Source organism: Camelus dromedarius, chromosome 15 (genome assembly GCF_036321535.1).
Source record: "Camelus dromedarius isolate mCamDro1 chromosome 15, mCamDro1.pat, whole genome shotgun sequence".
NCBI classification, from domain to species: Eukaryota; Metazoa; Chordata; class Mammalia; order Artiodactyla; family Camelidae; genus Camelus; species Camelus dromedarius.
In genome coordinates, this window is record NC_087450.1 from 24,409,679 (window position 1) to 24,429,778 (window position 20,100).

The following is a 20,100-nucleotide window of genomic DNA, read 5'->3' on the forward strand; positions in this document are numbered from 1 at the left end:
GTAAGTTCTAGTACAATATTACGCTGCATGGGACATATTTGTACTAAGAAATTATCCAGTTTATCTGAAATTCAAATTTAATTGGGCCTCCTGTATTTTTATTTGCTGTATCTGGCAACCCTCCCCAAGTGCTGGTTAACTAACGTCCAATCCTTGAGTGCCCTTACTTGTGCCAACTGGGAACAGCAGTCAGATCCTTTTCCTCCTGGTGGAAAAGGAGAGTAAGAAAGGAAGAGCCTGGCTTAACAAACCAAATCCTCCCCAATCTTCTTCTTCTGCTACTGCTACTACCTACTACCACTGAGGCAAGGATTTGAAGGTTACATTAACCCTTTCAAGCCCTAGACTGTAGCATTAGGTGAAGACATTAACACTTTCCTAAAGGGCTAAGCCACCAAGTGATTACTATAAACAGATGTGTCTTCTGAATCACAGTGAATGACATGCCCTTATGCATCAGTGTCACTAGGCTTTAAATTGTGCATGGTCTCTCTTCATGCATTTGGGAGAAGGGACTGGTGACGACCTCCTATTCATTACTGACATTACTTTTCCCGTATTTCCTGTGGGGCCTGGCTATGTTGCTACATTAGCCTGTCTCTGCATTTGTATTGGACATTTCTCTTTCCCTTCTTATATTGCAAGCTCTTATTTAAAACTTATGGGACTTGTATCACATTTCTTATGAGATCCTCATACTGAGTTCTTTTTCAGTGAAGTCTGGTGATAACTGATGACATCAGGAGGACGAGGGAGACAAGAGTGGAATGTGCCTATGGATAGTTCCATGTTCTTTAGCTATACAATGTTAATTGTCTTAATTATCATTCCTTTCAAAAACACTGCACAAATATTCAGTGTCTATTTTTTGCATTTGTTAATTTAAAATTTTATGTTTTCTTTTGTGTAGCTGTATTAATATATCCTTCTTAGAATGCAAACATCCACATATATTGAAAGATAGGGTTTTTCCCCCCACATTTTACATTTTTTGAAGATCTCAGGGTAAATTGATTTTTTTTTTTTTGCTACTTTTTATTAGAATTTCCGCAAGGCCCCAACAGCTTGTCTTCACAGTTATACCACCTTTCTACCCCATTTCATGACTATGAGTAGCAATGAAGCAGCAGTATAAACCCAGAGGCACCTCAAAAATCATACCTCTTCTTTAGGATGGCAATTTTTTTCTTGAACTCTGCAGGTATGGGCTATTTCTACACACCACACAGTTTGGAAGTATAACTGGCTACCATTTTTTTTCTCCCCAGTTCTCCTCCCCCTTACCCAGAGGCTTGACCTTAGCTTTGAAAATCCATTGTCCCTTGACCATTTAGTTGGAGTTTTTGATTTCCAACCATATTTTTAGAGTTTAACCAATGTCCTTTCAAATCTTTCCAGTCACAGTATGTATTAATTATGGATATTTTGTGACACAGTCCAGAAATAATTCTAAGGCACTTAATGTCAACAGTAAAGGGCAAATTAGAAAAAGAAATATTTTACTCAAACAATTACAAGTTGATCCCGTATTCAGGGCTCATAAAAAATGCATGGGTTTTTAGAATTGAATACAATGAAATCAAGTTAGTCTTAGAGGTGCCCTTATGGAAATTAGTATATTCAGTGAAGGTTTTTAAAATATGAGGATGATATTTAGTCTAGAGAATGTTTACATGGCTGAACCTTTCTCTTTTTAATTGGTTTTCTATTCACATGGAGGCACTTTCCTGACTGCAAGCAGTCCCATAGATGGCTCCATCTTCCCCAGACAGTGATAATAAATTCACAAAGTCAAAGAGTTGCTCAGTTAAGTGACATAATATAAATGCATTTTTCTTGTTGACATAATTTAGAGGTATGGATTATGCTGTTAGAAATGTTTTTGGTTAAAAATTTATTCTTTTTGTTTGCTTTGGAAAAGTAGCAAACATAGATTAATCTAAATCCCTAAGTATAAATGTTTATTTGTTGTCTAGTTTTCACATCATCTGCCTGCTTTGTATTTCCACGACAATTTCTTTCTCTAATAAGAGGCAAAAGTACTCTCAGTAGGTCTCCACAATACCCCCCAAATGAGCTGACTTGCAAGAGCTAGGTGGACGTGGGGGTGCTGAGGCACACAGATGGGGCCACTAGCTAGATAATAACCAGTGTCCCTGCCTTGTTTACATGGTTCAACACGGAAATCTAAATAATCTGCTCTCGGCATTTTGACTTAAACTACTCACTTTTCTGCTCCTATTCACCATGTTTAATTCAGGGCTGTTCTAGGACAGGGGTCTCTTTTCAAGGCGGGACGGGAGTGGCTGTTGCACATGGCAGCCTCTATGTATCCCCATGCCCACTTCACACTGATGCTGGAGAACAGGGGCGGTGGCAGCTGGAAACACCTGCTGTTGGGGAGAGGGAGTGAGGAAGTAAAGGAGCACGCCCAATGCTCCAGGTATGACTCTCCGTTGAAAGTCCATACAGGTCCTGGTGGAGGGCAGGGGCAGAAGAGGCAAGAGGCAGAGGGGGACAGCTCCCACCAGCTGACAGCCCCAGGCTGGGTGGCTTTCTCACGGGGGACTGAGAGCCTAGGTCCTAGCTCTGGATCTGCTACTGTTTGACTTTTGCCCTGGCCATACCAACAAACTCTCTGGATCCACATTCTTGGTCTGTAAAGTGGTGCAGGGGTCTGCTTAAGACTAAAGTGATACCATTCTAACACAGAGTACTACTATCAGTGTAAACGAAACAAAGAGGCTTCAGCTCACACCTTCAGGAGGTGCCATAGAGACCACAAAGATCAACCAACCACCTCAGTTGCTCTGCATGTAACCACACACGGTGACAGATCAAACACGACAGGTAGTTCCCCACTACCTTGAGGTTAGTGCTTTCTAAAACTATCACCTAGCTTTCTTTCTGCCATTTACGAATTAACATTGTATTTAAACTCTGAGATGAATATGTAATTTTTCACAATAAAAAATAACACATTTGCTGAATAAATTGGCTCTTCCTTAATGAATGTTACCTGGGGAATAAAGAATGTATTCTTAAAACTGAAATACCCTTTTTAGGTAGAAAATACCTCATATGTGGGTATTTCTTTATTTACCCAAAATGGGAATTAGAAGAAGTGACAAAATCGGCTTCTCAACCTCTTCCTACAATGTCTGGTTTCTCCACCAGGCATCAGTGTGAGGGGCTGCCTGACGAGGGAAAGACTTCTAAGTTCAGTTAATCTCTTGATCTTTCTTTTATGAAACTGCTAAGCCCAGAAGAGATATGAGCTCTCAGAAACACAGAGACCAAGTTACTGGGTATCAGCTTCCTGGTATTAACTCATCTCATAATCAGTGTCTTTGATCAACACTCCTTTCATCTCTTTTCTAAGAATATTTAATTAACATGAGTTGGTTTTTTTATTTTTCTCAATTAAAAAAACCCCAAATTAATCAATTCTATAGAAAAATAGTCTAATAATTATTAAATTCTACTTGTAGTATTCTAAATTTCCTGCCACTTGGTTTGTATGTTAATACACATTTCAGTTGAAATCAGTGAATAGATGCTATTTTGAGTTCTAATTTTTCTTTGATACGTGGAAATGTGTATAAAATACACAGTCCACATACTTGTCATTTAAGTTATATAGCTTTTATTAAACAGCACCAAATTGTCTGCTAGAAATACTGAGTCAATTTTCAATGTTGCCAAAAATATATTAGAGTCTCTATACTCTAGGACACATTTAGGTTTTATTATTTTATTTAATGGGTGTCTTGGCATTCTTCTAAAGCATACTTCTTAATATAATTTTTATGGTAAGTATACGCATATGTATCTGCTAGCAAGTTAATTTTAGGAAAAGGACAGATAGTTGCGCCATTAAGGAGTGCAACTATTTTAAAAAGCAAAAATCCATTCACATCTTTCAAACAGAACCTTATCTGAACTCAAATTATAGGTTCATTTTAGATTTTACTGTTTGTATCAAGGACACATGGTGCACTTATTTTAAAATCGTATGTCTGGGGGAGGGTATAGCTCAAGTAGTAGAGTGCATGCTTAGCATGCATTAGGACCTAGGTTCAATCCCTACTACCTCTTCTAAAAAACAAATAAACCTAATTACTTTCCCCCAAACCCCCCTAAAAAATAAAAAATTTTACGTCCATCAAATTTCTGGAAGTTTAGGACTTTGTATTCACTTTTTATTGGGTGCGTTACCCAGGCTTTCAACTGGCAGGTGGTAACCAAGTAGTTCTCTCTCTTTGATACTCATGCTTTCTCTACCACTCATGCCCATCAGTGGGCAGTATGAACTGTTTAGCCTTGATTTCTATTAATTCAATAATGACAGAAAGTACTAACTTCTAATAATGACATAGCAACTCAGATTTATACAGTAGTTTATACTATATGAGAATGTACATGTGACACACCCACAGAAATTTGCACCATGTTATTGGTTAGAGAATAAAGGTAATTTTTGTCCCAAGATGGTTTACAATGCCAAGTTCTAGCAACAGTAGTGAAAGGCAAGACAAAATGCATTAAACAAAACCTCATTCATTCATGTATTCATTCACTCGCATTTTTGGAGTAGCTTCTGTGTCCACTGCGCTACAACGTGTGCAGTGGGGAACGGAGAGATGGGCTCCGCTGTATGAGGAGCTGTCACCACATGTAACTACTGTGCCACGTGGGCTCTAACAAGTACCACAAGAGCACTGACAACAGTGGGCTAAGGGATGCAGAAAAGGGAATAGGTCATTTCTCTCTGGAAGGATGGAGAAGGAAACTGTCAGCTTGGTCTTAGAGGATAGCAGGACTTGAACAGACACATGGGAACAGCATGAGAAAAGGAACACAGGCAAAAAACACAGATAGGAGTGCATTTGGGTTCTACGGTTAGGGGATATAAAGGCACACAAATGGGTTAGTGGGTGAAAACACTGCAAAGGAAGGCTGAGGCCAGATCACAGAGACTATGAATGTCCAACCAAAGGCTCAGCCCTGAGCCAGCCAACCAAAGGGAGTCCACGTGGGGGAGCAATGTCACTGCACTTGCAGGAGACTCAAAAAGTGGGCAGGATAGACTGGAGGAAGTGGGGATGGAAGCAGAGACCAAGTTGTGATGGCACTGATGAGAAGAATTTCGGGCTTGAACAAGGAGAGTAGAAGGGGAGGCACATAAGACAGAGGTTGGGGCTGTGAAATCATGGAATTTAACAACCAATATTATACATACTGCACATATTAAACATTTGAATAAAGCTTAGAAAAAGGAAATTACAGAATTAGTTTTCTGCAGAAAGTTTAGAATTTTTTCCTACACATCCAATATCTACATTTGGGATTATTAAACATTTCTAGGCGAAAACATCCTTTTGTGATAAGTCCTCATTCTTCAATCCTAGCATAAGGAAATGGCCTTATTCTAAAGAAAATTATATTCACCAGTTGGATTATAAAAGCACTGTGTTCAAATTTTAAATTGAGGAGATGGAAACTTCAGTTCTATTTTTTCAAGATGAGATTTACTTCCGAAACACCAGCCTTGTAAAGTGGCCCTTTGCAGAGCAAGTGCAGCCCTCCCTCTAGCTCTTTATGTTTTAATCGCAGGTGCTGTGTTCCCACTTATTTGGAGAGAGGCAACTGATGTTCTTCTGAGTCACTGCCAGACATTTGCAACCAAGTCTTTCAACAGCAACAGCTGCTCTGGATTTCAAATCGCTCCAGCAAAGGCAGAACACAGTGTGAGCTCTGGGGAATGACTCCGGAGAGAGGAAACAAGGGAGACAGAATGGGAGGTGGCATCTAAAGGCCACATTTCTGTTAGGTATGTGCACTCATCTGATTTTCCATCTAAGACTGGGTAGCTGACACACCAAGGGCTTACCTCCTTGCAAACAAAATTAAAGGATGTTTAAAAAAAAAAAAAACAACAAAGTAAGTGTGGAACCATCTGCCTACAACACCAGTGGGAAACGTGCTCACCTGAAAAATCGAGCGCACACACTCCTCTCTGATGCTGTCCTTTCAACAGTGACAAACATTTTAGAGTCTGTGTGTCCCACACGTGAATAGCAGCATCTCTTCCAACCTTAAAGAATAGGAAGAGTGTTATTAACTACTTACAAATTATCATAGGAATGATTTTGTTCCTTAGAGTCAAGTGCTACTCAGAAATCAAAACCCACACATGTGGAGCGTAGGAAGACCCTGGGAAATCATCTGGTCCAACTCCACTGTTTTCCAGATGAGGAAACCGAGGCACAAAGGGTCTCAGGGTCTTGCTCTGGCATCAAGTTTAGGTGCCAGCAGAGCCTAACCTGGGGCACAGCTCCCAGTGAAGGGACTTTTAAAACTCCAGCTCAAACGTCCACTGTGTTTTGCTTCTGTTAGATCTGCCTTTCCGTTCCTGCCTTCTCAACTCCACACTCGATTCCCCTTCTCGGTCAAGGAAGCCAGCTGTCCGTCTTTACAGCACTGTCCTCAGAGTGCTTTTACCTCTCAATTACCTACCTACCTCGAGAAGGCATGGCCCAGCCCTGCTTCTTCCCCTGGGAAATGAGTTTCATGACTTAACTCTGTCAGTAAGGTGGCTTCTCCTCCAGGTGACACAAGCTTCTATCACACCAACACCCAACAACAGAGAAAACTGTTAACAGTAAAGTGGCTTTCCTCATTTATAATACACAGGGGGAAAACCTTGTTGGGTATGACGACTCTAAAAGGGAAAATGGGACATAAAGCCACGCACATAACTGAGCAGAGTCCAGCCAACTCCTACACGGCCAAAGGTCATATGACTAAGTTTTACAAAAAGAAGCTATACACTAAATGTTACACTAGTATTAAAAGATGGTTCATTTAATAAACATTTATTGAATACCTAGGATACAGTAAGTTCTGGGTAAACAGTAATGAGGAAAACATATTAAGACTTCACGGAACTTTAGTTTTACCTAATCCTGTTCATAGATCTCATCACCTTAGAATGAGAATTCCTCAGACTTTCCAGAAGTGGCAGAATGGCTGATTATCCCACCATCAAGTGATTCAGAATTAACTGCATCCTCAGCTTCCTGCCTCACATTTATTTCTACCAAGTGTTTCTTGAATTTCTCATGTGCAAACTGAATTCAAAATTAAATCGTCTCTCTTTGGCTAGGCCCCCATCTTACAGGAGAGATATGTACCTGCCCGGTGGCCACGTAGTCCTTCACTGGATGGATGGTCAGGCTGAGAATGTCATCGTCGTGTCCCAGGTACAGCCTCTGGGAGTGCTGCTGCCTGTTGTACACGACAGCAACTGCGGCAATGTGATAGACCACTTCTCCAGCTTGTGTGTAGAACAGATTGTTTCTACAGTCGTAGCCTCTGTAACTGAAGCAAAGGCCCAGGAATTGCGCAGTAGTTGAATAAGCAGTGAACAGATCAGAAATTGTCAGGAGATAAAGTTAACATGTTAACACAGACATGCGCAAGTAGAACCCCAGGGGTCTCCACAGTTGCCCAGGACAGTGGTCTTCAATGGGAGTATGAGGACCTCCGGGGGCACGTGATGACCTTCTAAGGGGCAAATGGACACTGATAATTTTAACAGAATCTGTTTCCAGTTCCTCAGCTACTGTATGGGCTTTCTCTTAAAACTGACCAGTCTGAGAACACATCTGTGGTGAGGTGGAGGTTTTCCTTTCCCACCTCCCCTTTCATAATTGCCTTCTTCCCAGTTTTGCAAGTCATTACTCCCATCCATTTGGAATCTTACTATGTTGTATTACCCCGGAATATCAAATTTTGCCGGGATGCCAAAACAAATACAAATATTGTATGTTGAAAGTGAACAGCTCTAGCAACTGGGTAAGAAAAACTTTTGCAAATTAAGTGACTTCTAATTCTTTGCTTTTAAACAAAATTTTAGAGTGGTTTAATTGAATTGTCAGATAGACCACTAAACTACATTTTTATATATCAAAATCACAATATATATTTTTGGCCTATGACTCAAGAGGGATATAGAGAATTAACATTGCTATGATAAAACTGCTTCTGTTCTCATCTACTTAAGGAAGTAGATGTGAATAAGCTTTCTTAGTACTTTTATTGAAAACTCAAAAGCCAAAATAGATTCAATGCTAAATTGTGTTACATTCTAGCAATAAGAAATATATGTGCACATATAACTGAACTCATTGAAAAAATTCTCTTATGAAAAAAATTTTTCCAGTAAGATTTTTTGTTTAGTAACTGTTTATCACAATTTGTACTACATTTACATTGAATTGGCAGCTATTTATTATTAATAGTTATAACAATTAAATTCAGGAAAAAATTGTTAATGTTTAGACCAGCACTGTCCAACAGAAATACTATGAGCACATAGGTAATTGAAAATTTTCCATCACATTAAAATAATTTCATCTTTTTTTTTAAGACCATTCAACCCAATATGTCCAAAATATTATCATGTCCACATGTAATCAATATAAAAACATTTTAATGAAGTATATTCTTTTTTTCATGTTAAGTCTGCAAAATCTGGTGTACATTTTCCACATACAGCACATCTTAACTCAGACTAGCCACATTTCAAGTGCTCGTTGGCTGCAAGTAGATACCACACTGGACAGCACAGTTAGAGACTAATGGTCACAAGGGAATTAAATTTGAATTGAATTTATAGAAATTTTCTTGCTTGTTGAAGTTATGACAGGGTGAACTAAAGGCTTTCAAGCACAAAAATATTGCATTAGGATAAAATTCTATGGGAGGAGTGGAACAGAAGTATGAGTTCATGTATTTGTTAAATTGATGATGACAGGACTCTATCTATGGCATTTAAGTTCCACTGGAGCCATCTTAACAAATGATGTGAATATTTATAAAACAGTAGGTATCATAGTCTTCATAACCATTTAAACCTAAGTTGAAAAATCTTAGATGTCAACTTAAAATGTGGAAGGTTGTGCATGATTTTCAAAATTCAAAATTATTTGGGGGGTACATGAACAAAAATGTCTGAAGGAAACATTGTCTTAAGTGGAGCCAGGTAAACAGAGCAGGAGTTATGGGCATCAAGGAAGCAGAGATGGTGGAGAGAATGAAGTGAAAGATTAATGTGCAGCAATAACACATGCATCTCAGAAGTACACAAAGTATGAAAAATCAGGATGCACATGCAGAGATGGTCACAGAATATCGAGTGAGAAAACTGGACAGAAAATCGTATTTAAAATGTTAACTGCAGGTAGGTGCACACTGGAGAGAAGAGTCAGCCTGAAGTGGGACAGCACTGCAAAGGAGGGTGATAAGGTGCTAAGGCTGGTGACAGACCACCTACCCGTGGATGAACTGGAGTTTCAAGCTGTCCTCAGGAGCCTTTTCTCGTTTGAGGAAGGGCACTGCATGGTTTTTCTCTTTACTTTGTTGCTTTAGCTGAGGTAGATCTTCTTTGTAAACCTTCAACCATAACAGAAACATTTAGTCAGAAACTCTTTCCTTTAGGCTTCAAACACATTAATATTTTAACATTCTCAGGAAATCTTTAATGGCAGGAAATCAAGTTTTCGAAAATCTAAGAAACTAAAAATGGTCACAAGAGATGGAGAAGGTCATTACATAATGATAAAGGGGTAAATTCAACAAGATATAACAATTGTAAATATCTATGTACCCAACATCAGAGCACCTAAAAATACAAAGCACATACTAACAGAACTAAAAGAAGAAATAAATATCAATACAACAATAGTTGGGGATTGATCCAACACACTCTCAACAATGGATTAATCATCCAGACAGAAAATCAATAAGGACAGTCTACTCAAGCAATAGAAATAAAAGCGAGAATAAACAAAAGGGACCCAATGAAACTTACAAGCTTCTGCACAGCAAAGGAAACCATAAGTAAAACAAAAAGACAACCTACGGAATGGGAGAAAATTTTTGCAAATGAAACCGACAAAGGCTTGATCTCCAGAATATATAAGCAGCTCATATGACTTAATAAGAAACAACCAAACAACCCAATCCAAAAATGGGCAAAAGACCTAAACAAGCAATTCTCCAAGGAAGACATACAAATGATCAATAGGTACATGAAAAATGCTCAATATCACTAATTATCAGAGAAATGTAAATCAAAACTACAATGAGGTATCACCTCACACCAGTCAGAATGGCCATCATTCAAAAATCCACAAATGACAAATGCTGGAGAGGCTGTGGAGAAAAGGGAACCCTCCTACACTGCTGGTGGGAATGCAGTTTGGTGCAGCCACTGTGGAAAACAGTATGGAGATTCCTCAAAAGACTAGGAATAGACTTACCGTATGACCCAGGAATCCCGCTCCTGGGCATATATTCAGAAGGGACCCTACTTCAGAATGACACCTGCACCCCAATGTTCATAGTAGCACTATTTACAATAGCCAAGACATGGAAACAGCCTAACTGTCCATCAACAGATGACTGGATAAAGAAGATGTGGTATATTTATACACTGGAATACTACTCAGCCATAAAAACCGACAACACAACGCCATTTGCAGCAACATGGATGATCCTGGAGAATGTCATTCTAAGTGAAGTAAGCCAGAAAGAGAAAGAAAAATACCACATGAGATTGCTCATATGTGGAATCTTAAAAAAAAAAAACAAAAAAAAAAACAAAGCATAAATACAAAACAGAAATAGACTCAAAGACATAGAATACAAACTTGTGGTTGCCAAGGGGGCAGAGGGTGGGAAGGGATAGACGGGATTTCAAAATTATAGAATAGATAAACAAGATTATACTGTATAGCACAGAGAAATATACACAAGATCTTACGGTAGCTCACAGAGAAAAAAATGTGACAATGAATATATATATGTTCATGTATAACTGAAAAATTGTGCTCTACATTGGAATTTGACACAATATTGTAAAATGATTATATATCAATAAAAAATGTTAAAAGATAAAATATAAGTAAAATATTTTGTTACAATTTCATCTAAGGCCAGAAATCTCATAATGTTTCTGACATTGATAAAATGTGGACCTCGTGAATTATGGGGATCACTCGTTGGAATGATCTTTCCTTCATGACCTCATGGATTTTTCAGATCAGACTGAGATAGAAAGCAAAGCTCTTGGTCTAACCTAGGATCTGAAAAATGCTACTACTGACTGAGAGAATATTCCCCAGAATTTAAATGTAGATAAAGTGAATCTTGTCTACCAGGTACTTACATCCTACTCTCAAAAGATACCAATTTAACACATTTAAATGAAATATAATGGAGAATTTCTCATCTTCATAAAGGAAAGTTTTCATTTGATCAAACTAGATTACAAAATAATCATGAAATATTATAATAAAGTCCTTAGGATTTGACCAAAAATCATTTAAAAAGTCAGAAGCTACCTCACTACTCCCTTGTCTAATACAGATGCAATGAACTAAGCTTTTAAAACCTAACGATAATTATTCATTTGAATTCACGATGCTTTCATCAGCTCATCAACTACTTTAAAGTACTGAATTTTAGTCTTGACATTTCTACTGCGTATTTGAACAAATGTCATAACCTCTGTGGGCCTCAAATTCTCATTTGTAGAACAGAATGAAAATCCCTGCTCAGGAGCAACTCAGGAATCAAACACAGACAATGCGAATCAATAATATAGGTGGAAACTTTAGAAAGTAAGATGTCAGGGAGAACATATAAATCCTAGGCATGAATTTCAACCGAGTCATGTCTCTTCATTCTTTTACTAGTATCATTTTATTAAATAAAAACATCCCAGTTTTAAAAATTGCTTTTCTTTTTTCCCCTAAAATGCATGTTCATTTTGCTTAAATCCCATTTCCCCTTGATAATTCAGGTATAATATTGTTTAGTGTTTGCATGGTATTTCCCCATTAATTTCCTTTCAAATCTTTGTCTTTGGTAGTTTTATTGCATAATATATTGTTATCAATACACAAACTGATTTAGTCTTGAACTTGACCCAAACCATCAGTTGGAATGCTTTTGTACTAATCTAATTTTTCAAACACTGAATCAATGACTGATGATTGTGAGCTGGAAAAAAAAAAAAAAGTCATCATCTGAAAAGTTACACATTCGGAGCTCATGTAGAGGCAAAGCCAAGTAGCACACAGAATATGCACTTTGGGGAGAAGCCCAGATCCACTTTCTCATCCTAATACTACAGGCAATGTGGATGTGGGCAAATTACTTAACCTCTCAGGGTTACCATGGGGTTGGATTTGGTGTATGTAAAGCACAGGATCTGGCCTCATAGACACTCGATACATGGCAGCTGCCATAGGCCTATATGGCAAGTCTCCATGGGCAACTCGGACAGCTGCTGTGTCTGAAATCCTATTCACTCCACGTTCATGTGCGGAATCTGCTTCACATACCTTTGTTAAATGACAAGGAAGAAAATAGAACCCCTATGGTTATCTCCGTAAGAAGGAGATATGTGTCCAGATTCCAATGAAGGATTGCACTGTTTAACACACACTTCGTTTAGTGCTAAAATTAAATGTCTATTTTAAAAAGAACAGGACCCAATTTGGTTGCAATTGTCTAACTTTTCTAATAAGGATGATTTCTGACTGGAGAGATAATGTGCACTGTATTTGGGCTTTTACTTTAATTAAACCGATAACAGTCTCCATAAATTAAGAGAGAAACCAGGACAACAGCTCATTTGCAAACTATCATGCCTTCATGGCTACCTATTCTATAAAGAAAACACATGCTTTAATGATCTGTTACAAAATGAAAAATCCTATAGCTTACTTGCACATTTTCCTGTAAAAAATATTTTAAAGTTTTAGGTGCTGGGGAGGCAAAAAAAAACCCTGCCATGGGTTCTGTTTTGAAATTTTGCTACTACCTTCCACTTAAAAAAATTTACTGATAAAATGTGGATAAAATGTGATAAAATGATCTGATAAATGCCTTATTTTAAATCTGTGTTTAAAGATCAGCAGGCAATTTTTCTTATTCTTGTTTTATTTTCTGCCTAAGTACTATTTTCAGTACAAATGTCCAAATCTAATGAGATGGAAATTCTGGGTTACAAGGTACCTATTATAAGGCTCCTGTTCACTGACCTGGCGATCATAATTGATTTGAGTTTCCTGCTCAATATCAGAGTCCAGCTCCGGCACGTCAGATAAGTCCGAATCAGATTCTTCACTGTAGGAATCAGTGCCACCTTCTGTGGAAACGTATCCCATAAGGAACAAGCAGAAATTCTGAGACTCTAAATAGCTAAAAACTTTATCTAAAATATTTTTCTTCTATCCTATCGAAGTCAATAAAAATAACTATACCATAATTTTCATTTGCTGTTGATTCTTAAAACATCTTTTTTTTCCTTTCATCTTTTGGTTAAGTACAGCACACCTCTCACCCTCTTTTTCAGGAGTATTAACAGACTAGGATAACTCCCCCCGATCATGTCCACACTTCCATTAGGTAATAGATCTTTGGGTTTCAAATCTTTCTTTGAAAGGGGGAAGAAAGCGGGACAGGTTTTACCAATGAGAAGGCAGGGCCAAAAGGAAATCCAACCACTTAGTTGAGTAAAGATCTCTTTAACCTGTTAATATGCCCACCGAGTGATGGTAATTACCATGGTCAAAACTGCTGCAGAACCCCTCCCAATAAAACAATTTCTTACATATTACTCGATCATTCCTGCCGACATCACAATAAATTAAAGGACTATACATCCATTGAGCTGGAACACAGTGGCCCAGATTGTGGACCATTCTTTGAACCCCATTATGGAGGCAACTTCTGTTCCAAAGGTTTCCTTGTTACCTGATCAAGCAGACCCACCATCTGTTACAATCGTCCTAAGGAGGCTGAAATATGTTCATGTTATTTTCAAAGGTTAATTCTCCATGTAAACCTTAGCCCTTCAACTTGCATTTGGTATAAGCAAAATTCTTTGAAGGAAATTATCCAACTGACCCATATTCAATTGGCCCGTACTGCAAAAGATTTTTCTCTTTTTTTATTTTAAATTTATTATAGGAATGAACTTTTCACAATGACTTTCACTCTTTACCTTTAGAAGAGATGTTAGACCATTCTTTGAAATTTTTATTGAAAAATAAACAGGTGTTGAAAAATTATTACTGGTTTTACCCTGGCGTGTGGTTTCTAGCAGGCCATTGCTGACACCTTCTGGAATAAATCTCCACTGGAAAACCGAGTGGTCAGCCCCTCCTGTGCTTAATACCCACTGAAAGTCATGAGACCAGCGGACGTTTGTGACATGTGCGGAATGACCCACGTACTTTCTAAACTTGGCTCCTAAAAAAATATTTTTGAGGAGAAGATTAGTTATGCAAACATAGAATTTATTGATTAGAAAATTACATTCTTATTCACATTGAGAGGTAAAATCTTCAAATATACTAGAAAATATTATTTTCAGTCTTACAGTATCATAACAAATAAGCAAATACTCCAAAAGATACCTCAATTATCCCACTATGGATTAAGCTAAAAGCGAGTTTTAAAATTTAAGCCCTGTGTCTAAAGACAAATCTGAACCTGTTTCAAACCTGCTTCCCTGACTCTGAAAATAAATGCTCAAGAATGAATAACTTACACTTTTTTATTTAAATACAAGATACAACAAGCAGTCCTTTACAACTGGGAAACAAAAAATAATTCTGGGGGTGGGGGAAGTCAAATTATTATTAGGGGTCATGCAGATGCAGAATCGGGAGAATGAATTTTTTTTCTCTTAAATTGATTGCATTCATCAGTGAACACCATCCCCAGGTGGTGAGTGCCACAGTAAAGCTATGTGAACTGATACTTGTGGTTGAACTACTGCAGCAAAGTCCTCAGTGTACGGCCAGTACAGAGCAGCATAACGGCACTCATGGAGCTAAGCAAGGTCCATCTTACCACGGGGAGTCCCAGGACCCCAGAAACTAGAGATTTCAGGGGGCCAACAAGCACCCAACCCTCCTTCAGAAATACTCCCACTTATCACAGTCCCTCTAAATGAAATCTCTTTAATGGGAGAAAGCCCATCTGTTCAACTATCACATGTTTAAAATTTAAATACCTCCTGGGGAGGTAATGACTTAAATTTATACGAAGATGGAAATGACTGCTATATGTCCCTTTCCTGAGAGCATGTTCTGACCAGGTGAGGTTTTATTGTATCAGGGCCTCCAGAAAAGATAAGAGGAATGCTACCACAGCGGGGAAAGGAAGGCCTTGGGTCTCAAAAGCAACCTTGCCTATTTCAGAGTTTCCTAGGTCAGTTTTGGTAATTTAATAAAGTCAAACAGATTCCACCTAAAGTTAGTTGGAAATGTTGGCTGATAATTCAATAACTAGGAAGCAAACATATACCCTTCCCATATTTCTGTATATCTTGCTGACATATTCTTTGCTGCCCTGACCTTTATACCCTCCTCAGAGATTATTTAACCCATCTCTTTGTAGTGCTTTAAAAACTGTCCACAATTCTAAAAGAGTCAAGCTCATAGAAACACATGGTAGATTTGTGGTTATTAAGGTCTTGGGTGTGGGAGAAATGGGAAGATGTTGGTCAATGATACACTTTCAGTTATAAGATGAGTAAGTTCTGGGGATCTAATGTACGTGGTGACTGTGGTTAATAATACTGTATAGTATATTTCAAAGTTGCCAAGACAGTAGTTCATAAATGTCCTCAACACACACACAGTAAGTAAGTGAGGTGATGGATATATTAACTAATTTAATAGTAATCATTTCACAATATATATGTATATGAAATCACCATGCTGTACACTTTAAACTTTCACAATGTGATTTGTCAATTATATCTCAATAAAGTAGAAGAAACAAGTCCACAAAGTATTTGATACAAATCAAAACAAATAGAATATGTCAAAAGTGGCAGTTATAAAAGGCATTGCAGATGCCTTCTTGCCCTCTTTCTTGGATCTCTAGATACCATGTGGCAAGGACACTCAAGCAGCCTATGGAGGAGCTCACACAGCAAGGAACTGAGACACAGCAAGAGCCATGAGAGTGAGCCGTCTTGGAAGTGGGTCTTCCAGTCCTAGTCTGACAGTTAGATGACTGCAGCCCCATGAGACCTGGAGTGAGAAATGTCTGGCTAAGCTGCTCCTGAATCCCTGACCCCCAGAAACTGAGGTAATGAATGATTATTGATTTAAACTGCTAAATTTGTGAGGGAGGGGAATTTGTTACACAGCAATAGCTACCCTGTATACCCTTGGTAGGCTGAAACTAGAACCTGCAAAAGCATTAGTGTCATCCACATTTAGGCCTTATCTCTGTGATCTTCCTTCCTGGCCTCTCTCTCCCCTTCCCTTGCTCTAGGTTCAATGGCCTCTTTGCTGCTCCTCAGGCATGCCAGGCCCTCTTCTGCTCTAGGCCCTTGCACTTGAGTTCTGTCTGGAATGCTCTTTCCCTGAATCTCTGAATGGCTGGTTCCCTCACCTCCTTCAGGTTTCTAGTCAAACAAAATTATATTAGAGTTAAAATAGCAACACTACACTGCCCACCTGAGCATTCTCTATTCCTGCTGTTTGCTTTATTTTTCATCATGGCCCTTCTCACGATCACATATGTTTATATTTTCTTGTTTATTGACTATGTCCCTTCAGTAGAACAGAAGTTCCAGGGATTTGTGCTTGTTTTATTCATTCACGTACCTCCAAGCCTCTAGAACAGGACTTAACATTTATTGAATAAATGAAGGCCATGTCATTTCTTTCAAGATTTTCCTTAGGAGACTAAGTGTCTTTAACAAGGCCTCCGTTTGTTCTCTGGACCATAAGGAAGGCTCAGGCCTCAGCCCTCATTTCCTCTCTATTGGTCCTTTCTCCTTGGCTTTAAATACTGTTTATATGCCCTTGATTGCCAAACATTCATATCCGGCCCTGAACTCTACCTGGAGTGTTGACAGCCTGTGTGCTATGCCCACTTGGATACCTAATAGGTGCCTCAAACTTACCATGGACAAACCAGGAGTTCCCCTTCCCCTCCTACCCCTATAAAACACGGACACACACAATACAACTTTTCTCATCTTCCCATCTCTATAAATGGTGCTTCCATCCATCCCATTGTTCAATCCTAAAACTTAGTCATCCTCAGTTCCTCTCTTTCCCTCTATTCCCACATCCAATCCATCAGCCAGACCTTCAGCTCTACCTTGGCACTGTTTCCTAATTTCCACCACCTCTTCACATCTATTCCTGACACCTCTGTCCAAGTCACATCATCTCTCACCTGGGCTCTTGCAATAATCTCTCTTCTAGAAGCCTCCCCTTCCCTGTTCTACCCCACACAATATCAAAGTGGTATTTTAAAAACTTACATTGGTCATGTCACTCCTATACTTTAAACACTTGATAGTTTTCGAATGCATTTAGAATAAGGCCCAAATTTCTAACAGATGCTTCAAGGCCCTTCATGCCTGGTCCGCAGTGCCTCTCCAGCCTCTCCATACACAATTCTCCCCACATTCATCATGACTAGCCACACTGATCTTTCTGTTCGTGCATCTAGCTCATCCAAGCCAAGGCCAACACTTTCCCTTCCAAGGTCCCCCAGGGTCTCTGCAACTCAAGTCTTACAGTATCCTGGACACTTGTCATGGGAGGTAGTTGTTCAAGGGCCGTGTGTGTGAGTGTGATTAATGGAATGGCAGCACACAAGTAAAACATGGAGATCCTCAGCCTTGAGCCTTTCCTTGGTGTAGGGATGAGTGCCAAGGGTCTTAACATACGGCAAATGTCAAGGCTCTGGATTTTACCTCATGTGAGTGTCTGGGGGCTGGGTGATGGTCAAACAGGGTGTAGTCTAATTGACACCAGGGAAAATTATCAATATCAATCCTAATTATTTTAAGACTTGAAAACTGTCAAAATGAGAAAAACAAATTGGTTTGGCTATGGAAAATAAATACCAATTGCAGTCATTTTCATCAAATGCAGAACACTTGAGTTTAATTACTATGCAACAGAATACTACACACTTATAATTATAAATGTGTCAATTAAGTTGATTGTGTGTTTTATTTAATCACAATGGAAAACCGTGATGTTTGCTCAGTCTCCACACTCTCTCACAGTCATAGCTGGCTGCTGACAGGTCCAAAAGTTGAGGGGGATACTTGTCACTGGTATCCTGGGTTATAGGGAGACAAGTTCTAGCAACTGTGACCATACTCATCAGCAACACCTGTATAAACTTCTGACAGTAGCTTTAGCACAAACAGGCCATCAAAGCCTAAATGTCTCCAAGGCAAATTTCAAGATTTATAAACCACGTGTCATGAAAAGTAGAACAAATCAGTCTGCTCTGAGGACATGGATACATCTGCAGATTGCTGAAGTGGGTCTTATTGCCTTCCCCAGACTGTTACTCTGGCTGTCAACCTCTCCTTGATCGCTCAGATGTCTCCTGGATGCCATCATTCTCAGGGCTGTTTCACACATCAGGACGTCTCATTTTGACAAGTAGCACTACTCAGTGTACCTCCCTACCTCACCCTCATCCTAATAAGCAAACCCAAGATCTACAGTCCACCCTACCAGGCTTGGCGATAGACAGGAAATACCAGCTCTCACTGAATTAACTCTCTTCCCAAGTCCTGACACTTGAGACCAGTAGTATTGCTTCTGACCTTAATGATGTTTATTCTGAAGCCTGAATTCCCAGATATTCTGGTTGCCTATCTTAACTTCTGCAAGTACATTACTCAATCTAACAAGACATGCCCTATTACTCAAAAGACCCATTAGGGAGAGAGGGAACAGTCTGAATTACGCACATTGAGGTAATTTTGTGCCATGAGCATCTTAAACTGGCGGTCATTTTGCCAAGTGTAAGTGACTGTGGTTTTGCTAGGCATTTTATGTATAATTTTGTACCATAATTGTCACTGCTTCGAAACTGTCAGCTGAAAATGACTTTCTGATTACATTTTCAATCTTTTTCCTTGCTTAATCTAAAAATCGTTCAAGTGAAAAAGTTCTCATGCAACAGCATACCCCTACTGATTACTTTCCTGAGATCAGATTTTTAGGGTGCAGGCACGGAGTCAGAAAAGCCCATGCATGGACTCTGCCTAAATTTTTGAAAGAACAAGAGGACACGGTCATTATATGGTTGATTCAATCAAACTCTATAAAGTCTGAAGATGCCACAAAAACTGAAGTGAAGACATTTTAACCAAAAAATGAACAAAATGGGAGGGCAGAAAGGATTGTTTTGAATAAAAACTTCTCTCTCAAAAATTTCACCAGTTATGTAAGTCTGGTGCGCAAAATTAGTGCTATGACAAGGGGTACACCAACTGTATCATCACCAGAACAATCATTTTCAGATTTTATTTAAAATATGTCTAAAAGGATTTGCTTTGCTTCCTATGTATAAGCACAACTATCTGTAATGCAAAAAAGAATTTTAGTTATGATATTTTAACGTAATATATGTAATTTATATTATATTTATAGATATATAAACAAAATAAGATACAACTTATTTAAAACATGAAAGATGAGGTCTATGAATCACAAAATGTTGAGTAATATCTGTTAAAAATGCCAACTTAAACTTGCAAGACCACACATTGCAGAATGTCAAAAGCAGAAGACATCAAACATCCTATTTCAAAGTGTTGAGAGTAAATATGAATATAAAGATAAAATGAACAGTCTACAGTAATAGACACCAAGAAAATAAGCCTTAATTACACTAAATATATATTCTAGATTAAATCTTCATTTAATGAAATGTCTCTTTTGGCCTTACCTTTCTTGAGACAAGGAAACCTGAACAATTTAACCAGTCCAAAATCATCACCAGACACCAGCACCGAGCTGTTGTAATTTGCATCCACTGAGTTGATGTCAGTGACGTCAGTGTATTTTGGCCAAACTCCACTCACTTCTGGGCCTTTCACACATGTCCAGGAGGCCCAAGGAATCCCTTTGATTTCTTCTTTACTTGTTAAAGGCTTCCCAGCTGAAAAAATCAATTTTAATATATTGCTGCATAATTTAAATAAAAATCATATTCTTACTCTATTCATTT

The 20,100-nt window shown here is 38.6% G+C and overlaps 1 protein-coding gene across 5 annotated transcripts in view; it reads right to left on the reverse strand.

Moving 5' to 3' along the window:
* EML6 (EMAP like 6) overlaps nucleotides 1-20,100 on the reverse strand; it is a 214,091-nt gene that overhangs the window by 81,315 nt on the left and 112,676 nt on the right. For all 5 annotated transcript variants that reach the window (XM_064494485.1, XM_064494483.1, XM_031467040.2 and 2 more), the window contains exons 10-15: nucleotides 19,819-20,031; nucleotides 14,164-14,331; nucleotides 13,119-13,225; nucleotides 9,341-9,459; nucleotides 7,197-7,383; nucleotides 5,992-6,097 (exon numbers count right to left, since the gene is read on the reverse strand). In XM_064494485.1, coding sequence (XP_064350555.1) covers nucleotides 5,992-6,097; nucleotides 7,197-7,383; nucleotides 9,341-9,459; nucleotides 13,119-13,225; nucleotides 14,164-14,331; nucleotides 19,819-20,031 — 900 coding nt within the window. The remainder of the gene's footprint in view (nucleotides 1-5,991; nucleotides 6,098-7,196; nucleotides 7,384-9,340; nucleotides 9,460-13,118; nucleotides 13,226-14,163; nucleotides 14,332-19,818; nucleotides 20,032-20,100) is intronic.